This window comes from Suricata suricatta, chromosome 1 (assembly GCF_006229205.1).
Source record: "Suricata suricatta isolate VVHF042 chromosome 1, meerkat_22Aug2017_6uvM2_HiC, whole genome shotgun sequence".
NCBI classification, from domain to species: Eukaryota; Metazoa; Chordata; class Mammalia; order Carnivora; family Herpestidae; genus Suricata; species Suricata suricatta.
The window spans coordinates 46,888,931-46,907,470 of NC_043700.1; the positions used below are offsets into that span (position 1 = coordinate 46,888,931).

The following is an 18,540-nucleotide window of genomic DNA, read 5'->3' on the forward strand; positions in this document are numbered from 1 at the left end:
GATTTCCTTGTTCATCCATGGCTTTGGATTGCCACTTAGTGCCCATACAGGTAAGATGTGGGGGCAGTTCCTTGGCACTGAACTGACACTAATCCCAGCTGAGTAGCATAATCATGAGTGGAACTTCTTACCCATCCTGAGGCCTGATCCCCACCCCTGGATGTTCTGATTCTGACTCAAGATGAAATCATACATCTATGGCCCAGAGATACACAGTCCTGGAGAGAGGCATTTGTCATATCAAAAGAGAATGTGAAGACACATTCTTGGAAAATCAATGAAAAGCCTTACTACTATAAGAGCTTAGTTTATTTTTTTATTTTGATTCCTTTTTAATAAGACACATTCAAATGGGATTGTCTCAAACAACTTTTGTTGTTTTTGCACGTTAAATTGTGAAGGTTCCTTTTAATCATGGGAGCAAGAGGACCCCCTAAAGAGTTTTTTTGCTAACGTGCTGTCTGCAGAGGGTGGAGAGGTGCGTAGGAGCAAGGATTAAAGACCAGAAAGGAAACTTCATCTGCAAACCACTCAACCCCGGACAGCTGAGCGGGGGACGCACCAGAAGCCGGTCCCTGGTGTCGGGGCCACACTACAGCAGGAGCCTTGGAACTCTGATTCCCTATTTCCTCGTGCTCTCTGGGGGAAAGCATGGGGTCCGGGCTCTGTAGAGGGAGGTTCAAAGCCTACCCCTGTCTCCTGTTAACTGTGAGATCATGGGAAAAAAGCCTCAGCTATTCCCTTTATTAGTTCAACCTTTTTTGAAAAAATAATTTTTCAAATTCTTAATCATAATGTTGGAGCATTTTGGGAGTTATCTATTTAAATTTATTGTCCTTCCATTAAAAAAATACAAACTGATAAAAACGAGTGTGTACTCACTTCCAAAGAACTGAGGTCTACACAACATAGAAAACGGGATGTGGTGATTCCAGTTTACCTACTTCAGTTTTATCAACAACAAACGGTCATTTTCCATTTGTTCGCTTTGGTCCCGCAACTCCTAAGAGCAGGTGGAAATAAGGTTTATTGCTGGAAGGGACCTCAGAGCTCATCTCATCCGGGGATCTTGTTAAAACCACCCCATGCTGACTTCATCATCCCCTCTCTGCTTACTCACCACTCACATGGTTCATTGTAATAGGCAGCCCCAAATAACCTCTGCCTTTGAAGCTGCCCTCCCTTTCTGGCTTTAATGAGCACCACTGTTTACTTCCCCTCATCAAAGGGAGGAGGAGGGTGTGAGGCTTAGACACTGAACCTGCAGTTTTACGTGACCTAAGTCTGGGAGGGTCCTGAACCACCAGCTGCGGTTCATGGGACGCTAGTCAGCTGTGCCCTGCCACAGACCTGAGTCCCCGAGGCAGATGACCCAGGGAGGGTGGCAGGCTAAGGAGACTATGCTCTTTTGTATGATCAGATGACTCTGACACTTTCACATTCATTTCTAGGAAAGGGAGCAGGGTGGAAGGCATGGTGGCCAGAGCTGGTTTGGTTTGGATGTTGTGATGACCTAGGACAGTTTCTTCGGGTACTTCTAGAGATACCTCATCATTTTGTAACATCCCTGCAATATTTGTTATTCTTCTCATCCCCTATCTATTTCCCAAGTAACTGTGCATAAAAATTCTTGAAAACAATCAAGGGCTTGTGCGCTTATTTTCAGCAGGAGGAGAAGGGGAGGAGGAAGGGACTCTGGCTAGTGTGCATATTATTTTGCAGCTGGGCTGAGGAATGGAGAGAGAAAGCCAGGGGTGGGGGGAGATGAGGGCAGTGAAGGTGAGCTGGCGAGTCATGGGGACCCAGGAGGAAGGGAGGGGCCGTGGAGGCCCGAGGATGAAGAAGCGGGTCCTGGGCTGGTGGAAGACACCAATACCCTCACCCAGCATGGGCAGTGTGTGAGTTAAAAGAAATGCTGTCAATGCAGACATTCAAACAACAGCGGACTCAGGGTTCTGCCTAAATTCAGGCCAAAAGACATTCCTACAGAGTGGCTCTGGGTCCCTCTCAAAAAAATTCTCAATTCTTTCCCTGGCCCCGTGTCAAAGGAAATACATCATCTGATGATATGTTTGCAATGTGGAAGCCAGGGCTCGGCTATGTTCAGTTTTGAGTCACTACTCTTCCCTGAGCCGCTTAGTGGAAGCTTCCTCCCACTTTCTGGTTGCCTCAGTCTGAGGCATTGGTCTAGCCTCAGGGCAGGAATGGATAAATTTAACACCCCCTGTCTCATTTCGTCAGCTCCCCTAGTTGGGTTGGGAGGACCATCTGGGTGTCTGGTTTCAAAGAGGAGGGCTAAGATCCCAACCCATGCCACTTGTGGGAGACTGAGCTGGCCCCAAAGCCTACAGGCTCAGAGGCCCCCAGCTCTGTGGCCTCTGGTGGAAAGCAGTGCTGGCTGAGCCATAGAAGAGAGTTCAGTGGATCTGAGTGAAGGCCATGGACCTCAGATCCATTGAACCTTTGTCACCTGGTCAGGCCTGGAACCAACAACAGTTATCATACATAGAGCTTTGGTGGGAAATTGTGGCCAAGTATGGCATAGGTAATAATGTGAATAGAATTGTATCCATAAATCAGTTAACTAAAATACAGATTTGTCGAAGATCAGCTCCCACAGGGCAAGGTCTGTATCCCATGGGTCCTGGCAAGTAATAGGTCCTCAATTAATACCTGTTTGCTATTTGTGGTTAAATGAGCCTAATTTACTGGGTACTCCAAACCATTATTTAGGCTTTTGTAATAACTGTGTTTTCTAGCTTCTGATTTAATGCTTCCACATCTTGGGCCCTGCTGACTCCAGTGACCGCCCCTTCCAGGGATCGCCCAAATAAAGAAACTTGCCTATAAGTGAGCCTTTCGTGTGCAGACCATCCAGTCAACAGCCCATCCTACAACCACCTCCTCTATCACCTTCTCCTTCCAGGTCACTACCCACCTGCCCTGTCACCAGGTACTGGACAACAAAGGACCACCCTAGGTCCCAGAGTCTGCTGAAATCATTCAAGCTATTGTATCCCAGGCTTGCACACGCTGCCTCACCCATACAACCCCAACCCTTGCCAGGCGGTGGTGTGACAATCTTTTCAATGACAGTCCTTCCCTGACCTGTCGGCCTCACCACACATGAATAAAAATAAAGCCTACATTTTAAAATTGCTCTGGAACCAACAATGGGACACAATGGAATAGCAGCAGCTACCACTTCCCAAGCACCTATTCTGAGCTGAACACTTTGATAATTCTAAGCACAACAGTCACAAAGATAGGTATTATTATTTCTATTTTATAGATAATAAAGCTGAGACTCAGAGAGGTTAGGTGATTTACCCAGGCAGGGTTGGGATGTTTTAGCCTTGCAGAAAGGGTCCAGAGTTGGGGTCTGGGTGTGCAGAACCAGGATTTCAGGGGAAGGAACCTAAGGACAGTATTCATTTGACCACCACTTCTTGAGCAAGCAGCTAAGACCACTGACTGCTGGGCTCTATCTCCATGGACCATTTAGTCCAACCACAAAAAGGGCAATTCTCTCTCCCTCAGCCTGCCATGGCCAAAACCAATGTCAAGGTATGCTAGAGAGTACCACTCTGGGGACACCCAGGGGACAACCCCATGGCTGTCTGCCTTATGTCAGCCCAAGACAGAAACTGCAGTCAGGGAGCTTGGGGTAGGAATATTCTCCTAACCACTCAATTTACCATGGTATCCAGATGCCATTCCATGTCTGGGTCTCCTTCGGTGATGGAATTTTATCCCTCAAAAAAAGATTCATCAACTCCTAGAATCTAGGATCTAAGCTAGCAACAAACAAGACTTCAGAACTTTGAAAACTTATCTAGGAATAGAGTAGTGAGAACAACCATTTCTTTTCTTTTCTTTTCTTTTTTTAAATTCCTGACCACAGAACAGAAGTCCTTTGCCAGAAGAGCCATTTGCAGAAGGCAGGGAAAGGGCACACCCAGTACGCCACAGGTCCCAGAGGCTGCCCTGGGCGTCCGCGGGGCAGGCGGGCCGGTGCTTCTCACATCCACAGCCACTGGCTGGCAAGCCAGCACCCTTCTTATCTTTAATCTGTCAGTACCCTTGGGGGATCCCCAATATAAGCCTACATGTTAAAAGCAACTCCCCCTGGACACCCTGGAAATGCCTAACATACTTAAGATGCTACATTACTTTTTTTCTAAAGTTTATTTGTTTTGAGAGAGACAGAGATAGTGTGAGTGGGGGAGGGACAAAGAGAGGGAGAGAGAGAGAATCCCAAGCAGGCTCCATGCTACCAGCTCAGAGCCTAATGCGGGGCTCAAACTCACAAACCTTGAGAACACCACCTGAGCCAACACCAAGAGTCAGGTGCTTAATGGACTGAGTCACCCAGGTGCTCCACACTTACATCTGAACAGATGCCCTAACATCAGGGTTGCGGCATCATCATAACTCTGGAGGGAAGAACTGAATTCCTGCATTTGGCAGAGTAAAGTGAAGTTAAACAGGACTGGAAAACGAAGATGCCAAGATATAACTCACCAGATAAGGGGGACAAGGTCAAGGTCACTTTTAATTGTGGACAAACCATGAGACCACCTTCAAGCAGAGACACTTTTAAGAATGAATTGTGCTCTGGGGTGCCTGGGTGGCTCAGTTGATTGAACATCCGAATTCAGCTCAGGTCATGATCTTGTGGTTTGTGAGTTCAAGCCCCGTGTCAGGATCTGTGCTGATAGCTCAGAGCATGGAGTTATTTTGGATTCTGTGTCTCCCTCTCTCTCTGCCCCTCCCCTGCTCACAGTCTGTCTCTCTCTTAAAAATAAATAAACATTAAAAAAATTTTTTGAAAGAATGAATTGTGCTCTATTAATCACTATGCAGAAAGACTGGGCGTAAACCAAGACCATTCCTGCAAAGTGAGGTGGAGGGGGAGGTTACGGCCTTCATTGAAAGCTTGTCCTCAGTTTCCCCTTGCTCTCAGAAATTCTCTTCAATCTGCCTTTCCTAATCCAATTGCTGCCATCTGCCCCCTGTGGTCTCTAGTATGTTCTACTTTCCTAGCCCTTCCTCCACCAGTTGGATTCCCTGTGCTCTCCATGGTAACAGGTGGATGACAGAAACTCACCCACAAAGAGGTGTCAAGAGAGGCCCTCAGCCAGCTCCCTCCCTGCACCCTCCTCCCTTAACAGGACTTTTCTAAAGACAAGGCTTCTGTGTGGCCACTCTGAATATCCTGGGTTTCTTGACTTGAATCTGCTCCCAAGCCAGGTAGCAGGAAGTGGGAAGGCATCCCAGCAGACGGGCCTAAGGCACCGGTGCATAAGGCTGAGACCATTACTTCTCCCCCATCAGCTCTGTGCGCATTATGCGAACCAGCAACCACGCCTGTGGGGTACGGGCCAGGCTGGCCCCGCTTTGCTGGGCCCCATCCTCACAGCTGTGTTTGTATCTTCCAAACCCCATGGCCGAACTCTGCATATAGAGGTTAGACTCCAGGCCAGAAGTCCCAGGAGATAGTGGGGGCAGGGGCGCTCGGGGGCAGGGCACTTCTCAGACCTGAAGTGAGGCCTGAGGTTAGTGTCCCGGGCTTCCCTCTGAAGCCATTTAAGACCTTGTCACTGTGCTCTTGTCCAAGCCTCCTTGCATTTATATCTATTTCCTGCCAGCGTCACCTCTTAGAATAATTCATTCCATCTGTCTCCTGCACTGTAGCCGTTTATTCCCACGGCCCCACCCTGGCTTCGTCATCACCCAGAAAGTCTCCACCTCTGAAACCTTAAACTCCAAGAATCCACGCTCACAGACCTCACTGGCACCAGCATGGCTCTTGATTGTATTGGGGGGGGTACACGGCACCCGGAGCCTGGCCCCCAGGAGGGGAGGAGGTACGCAACAGGGAGGGGGGGGTTGAGGGACTAGAAGGGCAGGCATATTTGAATCTAGGCTCCGCCTTGAACAGGCTGGGTGACCTTGGGCAATTTACTTCACCTAAGACTTCACCTTCTCATCCATGAACTGGGGATAATAATATATCCTGAGGCCGAATGGAGACAATATATTGAGGCCCTGAGCACATGCGTGCCACATGCTCACCCAAGGGGAGCTGTCTGATGATCTCATCACTGTGCTCACTTCTCACAACGCTGCGACTTGGCCCACCACCTCCCCTGGCCTCCTCTGGTTACCTTTGCTTCCACAGGAGCCAAAATGAACTCCCGAGCTCCTAGTGCTGCAGGACCAGAACCCTCCCCTGCCCACACAGCACCGTGGCAGGCAGAGAGGTTGCCCTAGGACTTTGTGTGCTCCAGGCAGGACCTCTCCTGCAAACACAGCCTCACCATCAGTTTCTGCCCAGAAGCCAGCAGGACCAATCTCACTGCATCCTGGGTCCTGGCTTCTGTCGGTCCCACAGAAGCCCCAGGACCCTCAGGAACCCTCATCACCCACGAAAATCCCCAAACAGCCTTGTTTATGCTCCTTTGGCCATTTCACTCCCCAAATTACCGAGCCCTTCCCACTGTATAGCCCCCGGACGTCCTAGCCAGTCCTGCAGAAAAGTCCCTTATAATCTCAACCTCTGCTCTGAACATTTCTTTTACTTTCCTGTTTTAATTGAAACCTGTTTCCCTGGTCTTCCCAAGTGTGGCTTTCTTTCTCCCATTCTTATACAAGTGGCCCAAGGGCACCATACATGGTTTTCTTTGCTCCTTGTTGCTATTTCCAGAACGTTCTTTCTCTCTTCTCCCTTCCTTATCTTGGACGCTCACATCACGACTGCACAGTTCTTCTTGTTGCTGAGGGACAGCTGGTCACCCTTCCCCTCTCTGAGCTCACTCTTGCTCTCTTTCTCAATCTCCGTTTCAAACTCCTCTTGACCTCCTTTCCTCTCTTGATTTCAGCCTCCGCCCTGACTTGAAATGTGGCTGGGCCGCACGGAGCTGGGCTTGAAATGCAAAACACACACTGGATTTTGAAGGCGTCAGCATGAGAAAAAAATACAAATACTTCAATTGTTTTTTTTTATAGGGGTTACATATCAAAATGATAATATTTTGGATATTTTAGAGCAAATACAACAAACCATTATATTTAAATTGGTTTCATCTGTGTCTCCACCTTTCTGTGTGGCTACTAGAAAGTTTAAAATTGCATATATGGCTCACGTTACATTTCTATTGGCTTTACCAATAATCAAAACCCTTTCTCAGTCCCCACTTCAAACATCCCACGTTATCACCACTTCTCCCATCCTCCTGAGGCACTCCCTCAAGAATTCTGACCCTGGCACTACCTGACTTCCCCAGGACCTACAAACCGTGGACCCTACTGCCTTTCCCTCATCTCCCCCTCATCTCTCCTTCCCCCCTTTTCCCACTTACACTCCACGATTTGCATTATCTACTTGCTAGACACACTCTCAATTCCCTTGCCCCCCTCTGGCATCCTCACACTTGTGAAACTCAACCTGGTTAGGGCTAACTCTGCAGCTCTATGCTTCCGTCCACATAGCTGAGCATAGCCAGAAATGGAAAACCACACCACCCTGCTAGTAAGCTCATGACCGCGAGACCCCAGTGGGCCCCGATGCTATTCATGGGCTTGCTACCTGCTCCTGGGCCATCGCACATTCATCCTCGGATGCCTGTCTCACCTTCTCCTCTACCTTCACTTTTTTGATTTCCTAGTTGAGAAAACAGAAGCAATGTGAGGGGGCTTCCTTAAGCTCCCCCCGCCACATAACCACGGACCTGCATCCAGGCCGCAGCACTCTGCCTTCCCTTTTGTCACTGTAGTTGAACCGTCTTGCGCTCTTGCCCAAGGTAACACCCCTGACTCATATCAGATTCCTGCTCTTACTTGCTCAAGGACAGAATTCCAGTACTTAGCCAATGTTTCCCTCTTCACAGTATCACTCTATTAGCATAAACCATACTATTTTTCCATTTTAAATTAAAAAAAAATATCTTTCTTGACCTCCATTCCCTTCCATTTCTCTGTTCTCTTATATAGCAGAACTTCTTGAAAGAATCCAGGTACCCACTGCATCCAATTACTTCTCTTCCTGTTCTCTGAACCCACCCCATCCAATTTCACTGAAATTGCTCTTGCCAGGTGTTATGGGCTGAATGGTGCCCTTCCCAAATTCCTGTGTTGAAACCCTAACCCCCACTGTCTCACAAGGAGACTGTATTTGGAGATGGGCCTTTAAAGAGGTGATTACATTAAAATGAGGCTGTTTGGTTGGGCCCCAACCCAGTTTGACTGGTGTCTTTTTTTTTTTAATAGTTTATTTTCAAATTGGTTTCCATATAACACCCAGTGCTTCTCCCCACAAGTGCCCCCTACCATGACCATCACCCCCTCCCCTCCCTCCCCCTCCCACTTCAGTCCTCGGTTCATTTTCAGTAATCAGTAGTCTTTCATGATTTGTGTCCCTCACTCTCCCCAGGTCTCTTTCCCCCTTCCCCTCTCTATGGTCCCCTGCCAGGTCTCTCCTGTTAGACCTATGAGTGCAAACATATGGTATCTATCCTTCTCTTCCTGACTTATTTCACTTAGCATGACACCCTCAAGGTCCATCCACTTTCCTACAAATGGCCATATTTCATTCTTCCTCATTGCCATATAGTACTCCATTGTATATATGTGGTATATATATATATATATATATATATACACCACATCTTCTTGATCCATTCGACTGGTGTCTTTTTAAGAGCAGGAAATGTAGACATACAGAGAGACACTAGGGGTGCATGGTCACAGAGCAAAGACCATGAGAGGACACAAGGCAGACAACTACAGGCCAAGGAGAGAGGCTCCAGGAGGAATCAACCCTGTCCATACCTTGATCTTAGAATTCCAGCCTCCAGAACTGTGAGGGGGGAAAAAAATGTCTGTTGTTGAAGCCAGGCAGTCTGTGGTGTTTTGTTATGCAGCCCTAGCTGACTAATACATCAGGTCACCATGCACCTCCAATGGCTCAGTCCAATGGCCAGTACTCAGTGCTCTCTCAACTTGACCTGTGAGCAGCACTGGGCACAACTGGCCATACTTCCTCTTCGTTGCATTTCCAAGGCTCAATAAGTCATGGTTATTCTTTCACTAGTTGTTCCTTCTCAGTCTCCTTTGCTGCCCCTCTTTATTTCTCAACCTCTTAGACCTTTCAGCAAGGTGCTCACCAGAGCCCTTCCCTGGACCTCATCTCATTTCTCACACACCGCCTGTCAGCACTAATCTAAATGCACACATCAGAACTCGGTTGCCTCTCACCTCCACCACCGCTTTTGCCTCTTTGGAGGCACAGCATGCCTAGATTATCCTAACTGGACTCCACCCAGCATTCTCCTCTACCACCACACTGAGTCTTTCCCCAACCTCACAGCCAAGGTACCTCAAAAGCAGAATCTGATTGGGTCTTCACCCTTTCTTTCAAGCCAGACTTAATTCACTGCACTTTCGCTTCTCTCCCGCTCCACCGAAATGGCTCAGTAGAGGTAATTGCTGGAAAATCTAATGTCCTACTGCAGCCAGAGTGAGCATTTTAAAATGGAAATCAGACCTTATTCTTTCACTGCTTTGAAACCTTTTGCTTAGTTCATATTGCCTGCAGAGACCCAAATTCCTATGGATGCTACAGTAGACTTTCCAAGATTTGGCTTAAGCTTTAATATAATTAAGAATATGGGCTGTGGAGTCAGTCAATCCTGACTCTAACTGCCATAGATTGAATGTTTATATTCCCGCTCCCCTCAGATTCATATGTTGCAGCCTAATCTCCAAAATGAAAATTGGAGGTACAGCCTTTGGGAGATGATCAGGTCATGAGGGTGAGGGTCTCATGAATGGGATCAGTGTTCTTATGGAAGAGATTCCAGAGAGCCCCCTCTCCCCTCCCATCATATGAGGACAGTGAGAAGACAGCCATCTACAAACTAGGAAGAGGGTCCTCACTAGTCACGGAATCTGCTGGTGCCTTGATCTTGGACTTCTAGCCTCTGGAACTGTGAGAAACAAATGCTATTTATAAGCCACCCAGCATGCATTGTTATGGCAGCCCCAGTGAACAAAGACATCAGTCTCTCCTGACTGTGATGTTGGGCAAGTTACCAGGTCTCTGAGCCTTAATTTCCTCATACGTCACTTGGCTCTAATAATGGAACTCATCTTACTGGCTGATGTGAGGATCATATGAGCTTATACTTGTCCAATGCTTAGAACAGTGCCTGACCTAGCAGAGTTCAAAAAGTAAGCATTCATTACCTCCCACCACAATATACTTCCTCCACCTGAGCTCTGTGCTGTGTCCCTTGATTTGGACAACATTACCCTGCCCTTTCTTACGGGCACACTACTGTCTGTCCTTCAATATTTCACTCCAGTGTCCATCCCTGCAGGAGGCCTTTTTTCCTCCCCAGGGCAGAATCAGGGTTCCTTCTTCTCCCCTTTACTGACACTTTGCACCCAATTCCCTTGAGCTTAAGTCAAATCACAATGCAGGGTTGGTTTGCCTGTCTGTGTCTTTAGGGGAATTTAAGCCCCTTGAGGGCAGGAACCATGATCTTTTATTTCTGCATACACCAGCAGCACCATAAAACCTGTCATCTTCCCTCTACAAGACACCAGCCGCCACCCCCACCCAGGGACAATGAATTGATAGACTCACACATGCCCTAGAACCAGGAGCCCTCAGGATCCAGAACATTTCTTACAGATTCCACTATTTGGGGAATACAACTAAAAGACTTTGATTTCCTTGAAAATCTAGGCTTCATGAGGGAGCCCACTAACTAAAACTCTGCTTTCTTTAGCAGAAGGTTTAAAAGCTTTAAAATCCTCACCAGGCCCAGTGTCTCTGAGAAGTGACACGGGTATTTATTTCCTAGGAGACCCTGGGGGACGGGCAGCAGCTGCTCCTGACCACCTCGTCTTTGGCTCTCCTTACTCCTCACTTCCCGAGGATTTACAGGGGATTCCCCAAAGGGCGGGAAGGTGAAATGTGTATCAAGAGCATACTGTGTGCAAGGTGTTTTCTGTGGGCTATGGCACTCGATTCTCCCACAGTTCTTGTGAGGTAATGGTATTCCCATTTTGCAGATGGGGACACTGAGGATTAGAAAGTCAAGGCCCCAGAGAAATAGATGGCCCACTCGAAATAAGACTTAATAGGGGAATACATGCCAAGTGTGGCCAGGGTGTGAAATGTCCCCAAAAGCTAGAGTGGTGTCCTCTGGATGTGACCACCCCAGGTCCCCAAGGTCAAGGAGGGGAACAGTTGCTGGAATCCGTTGGGAGAAAATCCATGTGGAGAGGGTGGCTTATAAGGGGCTGTGACCTTGGGTGGAAGGACACGGGCGGCCCAAGATGGCCCCGTAAGATAGGACCTGGGGGAATAAATACTCCAACCTCCCTGTCTTCGGTCCTTCCACTTCCTGCCAGGCGGCTCCCCAGTGGCCAATGCAGCGAGCCAGAGTGCAGCGGAACAGCACCCCTGAGAATGGGCATGGCTAACACAAGGCGCCCTTGCACAGAGCCCAGACCAGCCAAGCTGCAACTCCAGGCTCTTGTCACCTTCCCAGGCTGCTTCCCATCTTGCAGAGGGATGCTCCACTGGGCCTGAGAGAGACCCATGATCCCGCCTGGCCGCCCGGTGACCACGGATTTATGGCGCAGCGCTGGGCTCTGCGCTCTTGTTCAACAGGCACAGAACCCTGAGAACACGGTGGCGCCGCGCCAGTTAGATCTCTGCTCTCCTCCTGCTCCGGTGCTTGATTCTCCAGCCTGGAGAGGGTGACCCTCCTGCAAGGCCCCAGCCATACCCTCCCAGGAAATCCGCCCCTGCCTTTGGGCTGCTGCCCCCCCCTCCCCAACGCTGAACAGCGCCAAGATGAACCGGGGAGATCTGATTGATGAGAAGGTGGATGAGGGGATTCCCCAAGGAGAATAATTTAACTTTATGGGTTAGGAACGCGGGGATGCGGGGGCGGGGGGGGGCGGGGGTCGGGCCCTAAACTCAGCGAGCAGCCTGGCTGGGGCGTCCAGGCGCAGCCTAGAGCATGTGTAACTCATTACCTCTGCAAGCCTCCCGTTTGCGGCCGCGGGATGACGCCGTGGGCCTGGTGGAGTGTCTGAGGCCATGGGGTGAGCACGGATACAGTATTTTTCTGACACTAACACCTCTCCCTGGCCCTCAGGAAGGGCCGCGGAGGAGCCAAGCCTAGCCAAATACCACCCACACCCAGCCCTCCGCCTCCTCCGCCTCCTGGCGCCAGACTGGAGAGGCCTACAGCTCGGTGGGACAGAGAAGCCAGGCAGCACCCGGGAAGGTAAGAAGAAGGGGAGAAGGGAAGGGAGAAGGGAGGGGAGGGCAGGGAACGAGGGAGAGGGGAAGCAGGTCCAGCTGGCCCCCATTTGGTTTTCTGTTCAAAGTAAGCTGGAAGCGGTCATCGGGGCCACAGGAGGCTGGGCTGAAGGACGCTGAGGGTCGCATTCTGCGGCTAGCCCTACCACGTAATTCTAGCAACACAGATGGAAGTGATGCTGTTCCCCCTGGTGACACAGAAGGGAGGCCCGCCCACCCTTGGGGGCTTTACCACCAACAGTGGGGTTCCCAATCAGGTGTTGACAGTTCAGGCCCAAGGGAGGGGGCAGGGCCCTGAGATGTGGCCCAAGGAGAGGTGCAGAGGAGGGAGAGGTCCCAAAGAGGGCGCAGAGCAGGGGGTGGGGGCATGAGCCTTAAAGGATGTGGGGGTGCACCATGCAGGAGCTGGGCGAGAGAGGCTCTTATGAGGGGGACAGGGGAGACAAGTTGGGGGGAGGGTCAGTGCATCAGCTCTGAAATAACAAGTTTACACCCTAATGTCTTTAAAGTTCCCCTCACATTAAAGTCTGAGTCACACCTCAATATCTGGGCTGCCGTTTTGCAACTTTGCTTCCCCAGATCCCAGTAACCTCAGGACCAAGAGGAGCTACCACCTCTCCTCCGCATCTCCTTTCCTTCAAGGGGAAAATCCTGGATGGGACTTGGAGCCCCTGCAAGGCCAGCCAGACATTCCTGTTTAAATTTACTCAAGGCCCAGGGGCGGCTCAGGCCTCCCTTCCCCATCTCCGTCCACCCTCTGCTCTCCCAGCAACCTCCCCCTCCCCCACCGCCCTTCCTCTCCCTCTCCAGTTAAATTGTCCAGAGATGAGGATCAAAGAACAAAATTCTGGGGAAAGAGATCAAATCTGGCTTGAATTTCCCTAAGTCAGGGCTCACCGGTTTCATCTTAGGGGAAAGGGAGGGAGGGGAAAAAGTTAAACCGGAAACCCACGAGCTCAGGTGGCTGATTTTATCTTAACACTCCGGTCCCTCGGGTCCCTGATGCCCCCCCACCTTGGGCCTGGCGGACTGGTCATTGAGGAGCAGGGGAGACCCAGACAACTTGGAAATCAGGCTTAGAATGCATTTGTTTTGCTGCTTTGAGCTCTCAAGGAGCGCAATGTCTGTCTATCCATTCATTCATTCCTCCAATAAATAGTGAGAACCTACTGTGTGCCAGGCTTGAGAGACATCAGTAAACAAAACAGAGTTGCCTGCCCTTGTCCAGTCTATATTCTTCCCACAAGGAACAGACAGTAAGTGATAAGCATAATAAATAAGAATGATAGAGTGCGTTATGGGAAAAAGGAAATAGCGAAGCAGAGAAAGAGACTGAGGGTGCAAGGGGGCAGGAATCCTAATGGGGAAGGTGATGCGTCAGCAAATGCAAGAAGGAGGTGAGAGAGCAAGCTTCTGGGCAGCAGAGCCAGGTGACCCTGTGCCCACAGGGTCAAGGTGAAAGTCTGCAGCCTCCTTGGCCATGGTCAGCACCTGGGTTATCACTCTCACTAAGGCGGGATGCTTTGCAGGTTTTGCTCAGGGTAGCATTCAGGTTTTCGAAGGACCACACCCTGAATGCAATGACCAGGTCTCTTTCTACACACAGAATTTTAGAACTGGATAGAACCTTGGAGACCTCTCCTCTGCCCCCATTTGGCGGATGAAGACACTGAGGCCCAGAAAGGGTTGTGACCCAGTCAGGTTGCCTCAACCCCACATCTTCCAACTTCTGTCCCTGCCTCATGGGGTGCCAGGCCTCAGGTGACCCCTGAGGACTCTTGGAGCAGGGCCCCAAAACTGTCCTCTGGTCAGATCTCCTCCCAGCAGGGGAGCCTGGAAAGCACCGTGGCTGAGATTGCTGTTATTTTCAGCCCTTCTGGTCCAAACGATCTCTTTAAATCTGGGGTTCAGGAAAAGGGAGAGCAAGATGGGGGAAGAAAGTGCAATGGCCTGGTGATACTTCTCACCCTAGGACTCTCCCTGCCCTGCGGCCCCTGCCCTGCCCTTTCCCGACCAGTCCCCTGGCTGGCCCTACTGATCTTCCAGGCTCCCCCACAGTGCTGTACCCCAGTTCTTTCTTGTCAAGCCAGTCCCCTTTCCCGAGGGGCTGGTAGGGAGAGGGCGGGATCAAGGACATGAGAGCCAGTCTGACCTCTGCTAATGGGGAAGAGCTGAGCAGCAGCCAGTGACCTGGCTCTCCCCGGTGGCAGCAGCCTAACGGAAATGCTGGCCTGGCTTGGTGTGACCCGGCTGGTGATGCCTTTCCCCACTCTCCTCTTACAAAATTATGTTCAGTCTTTAAATCTTTCCAGAAAGGCTTCTCCTGACTCAGTTCATTTGTGCCCACTTGTCCACAGGGGACACTTCCCAGACCTCCAACAGATGCCTGAAACCAAGGATAGTAACAAACCCTACATGTCCTACTTTTTTCCCTGTACATACATACCAGGATAAAATTTAATTCATACATTTGGCACGTAAGAGATTAACAACAATACCTAATAACAGATAGCAAAACCTTGGTTTGCGAGCATAATTCATTCTAGAAACATGCTTGTAATCCAAAGCACTCATATATCAAAGAGAATTTCGAGAACCATTGGCTCAGTTGTGATCATGTGGTGTTCAGCATCACATGCTACTCGTATTGCAAGACGTTGCTCATTCATCAAGTCACAATTTGTTAGAAATGCCTGCTCATCTTGCAGAACACTCACAGAATAAGTTACTCACAATCCAATGTTTTAATGTATTTAGATAAATAACAACATATTCTAATAAAAGTTATGTGAATGTGGTCTCTTTCTGTCTCAAAATATTACTGTCCTGTCTTCACCCACCTTCTTGTCATGTGAATTGATGCAATGGCTCTGTGATGAGATGAAGCAGGAAAAATAGGTAAGGGGAGACTACCGAACTCACACGTATTTTTGCCTACTTTATGTTACGTGTAATTGTCCCAAGCCAATCCCTTCCACTGAGATCACAGTGCTTTGCGGGCAGAGATGGTTTAATTTCTTTTGGAGCATCCTTGGCACCCAACACATAGCTTGACACATTGCGGGTCTTCGGAATATGTTTGTTGACTGGACTTTAAAGGAAGAGCTACAATGGTGAGTGGTTTAGTAGGGCAGGGTGAGGGGGCTTAGTGGTCAGGAGCCCACATCTTGTCTCTTCTCCCTGCTGAGACTGTCCCCAGTCCCTGCACTCTGAGTTGCCCAACTTCCCTCCTGGCATTCAGCTCCTTGTGGGAGGAGAGACGTGGTTAGAGTATGAGGGGGAGGCATTTCTCTTTTTGAATAATTTTGAGGCAAAGGCAACTAAGCAGAGTAGAGAGTAAACATGGCGCCTGATAAAAGTGTTAAATAAGGGCTGCGTGGTGGTGAATTTCTGTCCACTTGACTGGCCACGGGTGCCAAGAGGAACATTGTTTCTGAGTGTTTCTAGATGAGATCAGCATTTGAACTGGTGGACTCAGTAAAGCAGATTGCCCTCCCCAGTAGCAGGGGGCCTCATCCAGTCAGGTGAGGGCCTGAATAGAGCAAAAGGCAGGGGAATTTGCTTTGTGCTTCCTGCCTGCCCGCAGAATTGGGACACAGGATCTCGTCTTCTCCAGCCCTCAAACTCAGTTCCCACCATTGGCTCCTCTGGTTCTCAGGCCTTCTGACTCAGACTGAATTATACATCCAGTTTTCTGGGTCTCGAGCCTGAAGACATGGATGGTGGGACTCCTCAGCCTCCATAACCATGTGAGCCAGTTCCTCATAACAGAGCTCTTTATACACGCACATCTCCCACTTGTTCCCTTTCTCTGCGCAACTCCATCTCAGCCTGTGTCTACCTAATTGGCCACGAGTCATTATGAGACTCTTCTGTAAACTTCATTCTACTCATCTTTGATGTGGGGACAATGCTGTCCTCACCAATGATCACAGCAAATGGGAGTATATTCATTCATGTAGCAAGCATTTATTAAGCACCCACTAAGTGTCAGGCTCTGGGCTGGACACACAGGATTCAGTCTGTTGATGAGGTGCTCTGGGCTCCTTTGGAAGAAGCATCAGTTGAATTCCCAGTTTTAGCAAATAACCGGTTCCCAAAGATGAAGTGCCCTCTGGGTCACTGGGAGATGGAATGCCTTCCTGGGGCCTGCGCTGGGGGCCTCAGACCCAGGGGGAGGATGAGCACCTTGATGAGGTATGTTCTCTCCTCATAAATGCTTCAGGAAATGGATTGGAGGCTCCTCATCTGAGAGGGTCTGGCTCGTGGGTTCAGATGCCTTTGCCTGACCCCAGTCTCACTCAGGAGAGGACGGCGGAGAGGCAGAAAGGCCTGTCCTTTCTGGAGTCAGGAGACTCGGTACTGGAACACCCCCATGACTGATGAGCTGTATGATCCCTAATGCCTTCTCAGCCCCAACTAGCTCATCTGTGAGATGGATATGCATCTTGCAGCTATTGCAACAGAACAGATTTGTTGAGGTACCTGAATGAAAAGCCAATTCCACAAGGGAAGTATTGGACAGGAGGTCACCACTGCCCTGGGGCAATGCCAAGGTTGGGTGGGGAGGCAGGGCAGGTCTTGCCAGGGGCACTCACCGTCCTCACACAGGTTCAACTTGGACAGGCTCCTGCCGTCAAAGGGCTCCTCAAAGACGGAGCTGCTGTCACGGTCACTCACAGTGTGCAGGTACATGGCTTTGTTCTCCATCCTGACCTGCAGTTGCAGCAGGAAAGACAGCAAGGGGAGAGGAGAGGGAGAAAGGAGGCAGGGGAGAGAGAGAATAAACTATAGGCGGATCCAGAAATGAACGCACAGAACAAGGCGCCCATCCCCACAGCCCTGAGCCTGAACACTGAGAACCTCGCATTGACAGATGCCATCTACCAGGTTCTCAGGGTCCTGAGTCCCTTCCCAAAGTCCTCAGCACTTGGGAAGGCCAAAGCCCTTTGGACCTTTCTGATCACAGGATCTGTCCCTTCCTTTCAGTAGCTCTTGGTTGGAGCCAGAGCCTGAGCCAGAGGGACACTGGAGGCTGTGGGTGGTGGGGCCTGGAGGCGCCGACCCTCCTGAAGCAAATGGAGTGATTTCTGAACCTCTGGAGCTTTGGGCACATTAGAGAGACTTGGGCTCCTGCTCTGTGTTGGAAATGCACTGACTGGGCTGACATGTTCCAAAAGAGGCCACGGGCAGTGAGGCCATAGCAGGGATTCACCTCCCACCTGAGCCCGAGGGGCTGGTGGCCTCAATGGAGTCCTCCAGACTCTAAGACCTGGGCAGCCTTGGACCAGGGAGTCTGTATGGCCTCCTGAGGTTGGATCGCTGGGGCTTTGGGTCTCCTCCATGGTGTTCCAGGAATGTGCCCATATACTTGGGAAACCAGCGCCGTTAACAACGTGTACAATACAATCCCATTCTGTAATATACACATGTGTCCCAAGTACGTGACAGGAAAGACTGTATTTGGAGATGTTCAGGGTTGCTCTGGATAAGACATGTATCAGAAGACCCTGATCTTCTGGGGATTTTGTGCTTATTTCTATTTGCTGGATATTCTGGGGTTTCTACAATGTGTTTGCATTCTTTGTGTTACTGGAAAAATCTACTTCTTAAGCCAAAACACTTCTTAATTTTCTTTTTCGATACAGATGCTCAGTGATCTTACAATTTACTTTCTACCTTCAACTCCATTCCAGCCATCAGTGTAGCTTGACCTTTGGCCCTGATGCATTTTGACTATCTGGATATTGAACTCTAAAAACCCACTTTAAAGAGCAAATTTGTTGGAAGGTAAAAATCCCGGAGAGGATGGATGGGTCCCAGCATGGAGCCAATTCAACCCTGAGGTCCGGAGAGCGGAGCTAGGGGTCCACCACCTGGAAGGAGATGATGGGGGCCTCGATGGTGTTGGGGCAGGGAGGCGGGATAGTGATTGCTGACTGAAGGGAGCAGCCAATCAGTTCCTCTTCAGAGACACAGTGGGAAAGGAGGCATTAGCATCAGTTCCATAAAAAGGGCAATGAAGAAGGAGCCTAGCTGGACAGCTCTGGCAGGCAGAGCCACAGAACCTCCTTACTTTTCGTGGCTTGACCTATGTCTCCAGACTATGAAGAAGTCAAGGCTGCGAAGAGGTCAGAACTGACCAGTTTCCATACAACTGTCCCTCTGATGGCCTGGAAGGATGGACAGGGGAT

The 18,540-nt window shown here is 49.8% G+C and overlaps 1 protein-coding gene across 2 annotated transcripts in view; it reads right to left on the reverse strand.

Moving 5' to 3' along the window:
- The window catches only part of SCARA5 (scavenger receptor class A member 5), an 87,160-nt gene that overhangs the window by 65,535 nt on the left and 3,085 nt on the right, over nucleotides 1–18,540 (reverse strand). For both annotated transcript variants that reach the window (XM_029938394.1, XM_029938402.1), the window contains exon 2: nucleotides 16,945–17,062. In XM_029938394.1, the coding sequence (XP_029794254.1) occupies nucleotides 16,945–17,056 (112 nt within the window). In that variant the 5' untranslated portion in view covers nucleotides 17,057–17,062. The remainder of the gene's footprint in view (nucleotides 1–16,944; nucleotides 17,063–18,540) is intronic.